General features: G+C 32.7%; 1 protein-coding gene across 1 annotated transcript; it reads left to right on the top strand.

Annotated features, from left to right (window-relative positions):
- Positions 1 to 390: 390 nt before the first annotated feature.
- LOC125824560 (uncharacterized) lies at positions 391 to 1,033 on the top strand. The gene has a single exon (XM_049503964.1). It carries the CDS (start codon positions 391 to 393, stop codon positions 991 to 993), a length of 603 nt encoding a protein of 200 aa, XP_049359921.1. The 3' UTR covers positions 994 to 1,033.
- Positions 1,034 to 2,107: the final 1,074 nt, after the last annotated feature.

Here is a 2,107-nt window from a genome sequence, read left to right as displayed (position 1 = left end):
GTGACATTATATTCAACCATAGCCGACGCATTAGACAATATTTATTCCTTCTATCTAATATTCTCGCTCAAGGCGGAGCTAGAGTTCTAGTTACAGATTCAATAAAACTCGGTAATTTTAATAAAAAACTTGTCTTAATATTAAGTAATTCACTTATAAGTATAAATATTCTATCCAAAATGAGTAAAATACTATCTTTTCTAAAATTTCTAACTTATAAACTCAAAATTCTGAAACGGAATGACTCAGTATTGAGAATTGAGATATCCTAATTTTTTAAGACAAGTTGTTGAGTCTTGTCACCTTGTGTCTCTATATATATGCAAGAGTTAAGAGCAAAAGCAACAAATGAATTTTTCTTAGTAAAATTTTAATTTCTTGTTAAATAAAATGGATTCTTATTCATATGCTATTTCTTTTTCTTCTTCCACATATCCACAACAAGAACAAAAGAAAAATAAAAAATTAGCCTCATATCATTCCTCACTTCATGGAGTTAGAAGGCTCCCATTAAAACCAATGACTAAACTACCAATTGCACCTCTGCCACCAACACCTCCTAAAATATATAGAGTTGAACCTAATAATTTCAAGGATGTTGTCCAAATGCTCACTTCATCTCCCGAGTTTCAATCTGTCTCCAATGATTCTATCTCTCGTTCTGATTCTAGCTCTGACTCTGGCTCTAGTTCTTTCAATTCGAGACGTCTACAAAATGTTGCTCCTCCTCCACTTGATCTCTCACCAGTTTCATTACAAAGAAATAATAAAAACAACAATATTGATGCACAATGGCGCGAGTGCATTGACTTAACAACGTGTGATGAACAAGAAAGCTCACATGTAACGCCTCGGATTCCATCAGAAAATTATTTTGGATTGTGTAGTCCACTAGCTAATTTTCCTCTATCGCCGTCTTCTTTTGCATGGTGTTCTTCTATTCTTCTTAGCCCTGGCACGCTTACTTCACCAAGCGCGGTTCAAATCATTTAAATGTTTTGTAACTTAAAATTATAATCCTCATGGTTTACAAAGTGAGTACTACTACATTTAATTACTTTGTATATCGATCAAGAATATGAATTGGAACTAAAAATTGAAGTTATCACAATTCAATTACCATTTAATTTCAATTCCAAAATATGATCAAATGTATTGTATTTCCAAATTTTCATTTCAATTGTATGGTTTGCATGTAATTATTTGTGGTCTCTTTGTGACTCCCTACCACACTGAGGATTTTCTCTTTATTACTATTCTACTTTTTTAAATAGTCAAATTGGTAACAAAAAGCTTAGGAAGCAAAAGTAGTACTATGTTGTATAAAATGGTTGTCAGATCAAGCTATGTATGTTGTATATTGATCGATAAAGAATTCACATGTTCAGGAAATAAGAGTTTTAAAAATGAGAATGTTAAGATATATGTGTGGGGTATTACTAGGAGAGATAGGATTAAGAACGAAGATATTCAGGATAGAGTGGAGTAGCCTTCATGTTGGACAAGACAAGGGAGACGAGATTGAATTATGGTTGGGACATGTGGTGATGAGATGAATAAATATTCTGACAAGAAGGTGTGAGATGTTAGCTATAATGGATGTGAAAAGCAGTGGCAGAGTCAGAATTTTCGTCAAAGGTGTTCATACTTTAGGACAAGTAAAAAAATAATCTTGCCGGTCAGAATATAAAGATTAGCTACAAAATAGTCATACCTCAATTATTGATCTCTATAAAAAGAATCTTTTGTTTTTTTAACTTAAAAACGTCAATTTTGCTCTTTTTTTAAGAGAAAAAATGGAACAAAAAAAGATAAAACAAAAATGCCTAAGTCTAGGTTCAAACTCAGGCCATTAAGGTGACTTTGAACAACCTTAACCATTGTGCTATCTTTCTTTATTATGTCAAGGGTATTCAACAATTAGTATACATCCAAAAATATCGATATTTAATACATATACTCATCAAAATTTTCCGACAAAGGTTGTTCATCTAACCATCCTTGCTAGGGTGTAGCTCCGCCCCTGGTGAGGAGAGGGTAGAAGTAGGCTGAAAAAGTATTAGAGTTAGGTCAGGATTAAATAAGACACGACACATCTGCTACTTAA

Source organism: Solanum verrucosum, unplaced genomic scaffold, assembly GCF_900185275.1.
Source record: "Solanum verrucosum unplaced genomic scaffold, falcon-dt-bn FXZP01000125.1, whole genome shotgun sequence".
In the NCBI taxonomy this organism is placed as follows: Eukaryota; Viridiplantae; Streptophyta; class Magnoliopsida; order Solanales; family Solanaceae; genus Solanum; species Solanum verrucosum.
This window is presented reverse-complemented; position numbering and strand designations above follow the sequence as displayed.

Bases quoted from the DNA above. Each gene is read 5' to 3' on its own strand.
- LOC125824560 (XM_049503964.1), top strand. From the start codon at position 391: ATGGATTCTTATTCATATGCTATTTCTTTTTCTTCTTCCACATATCCA.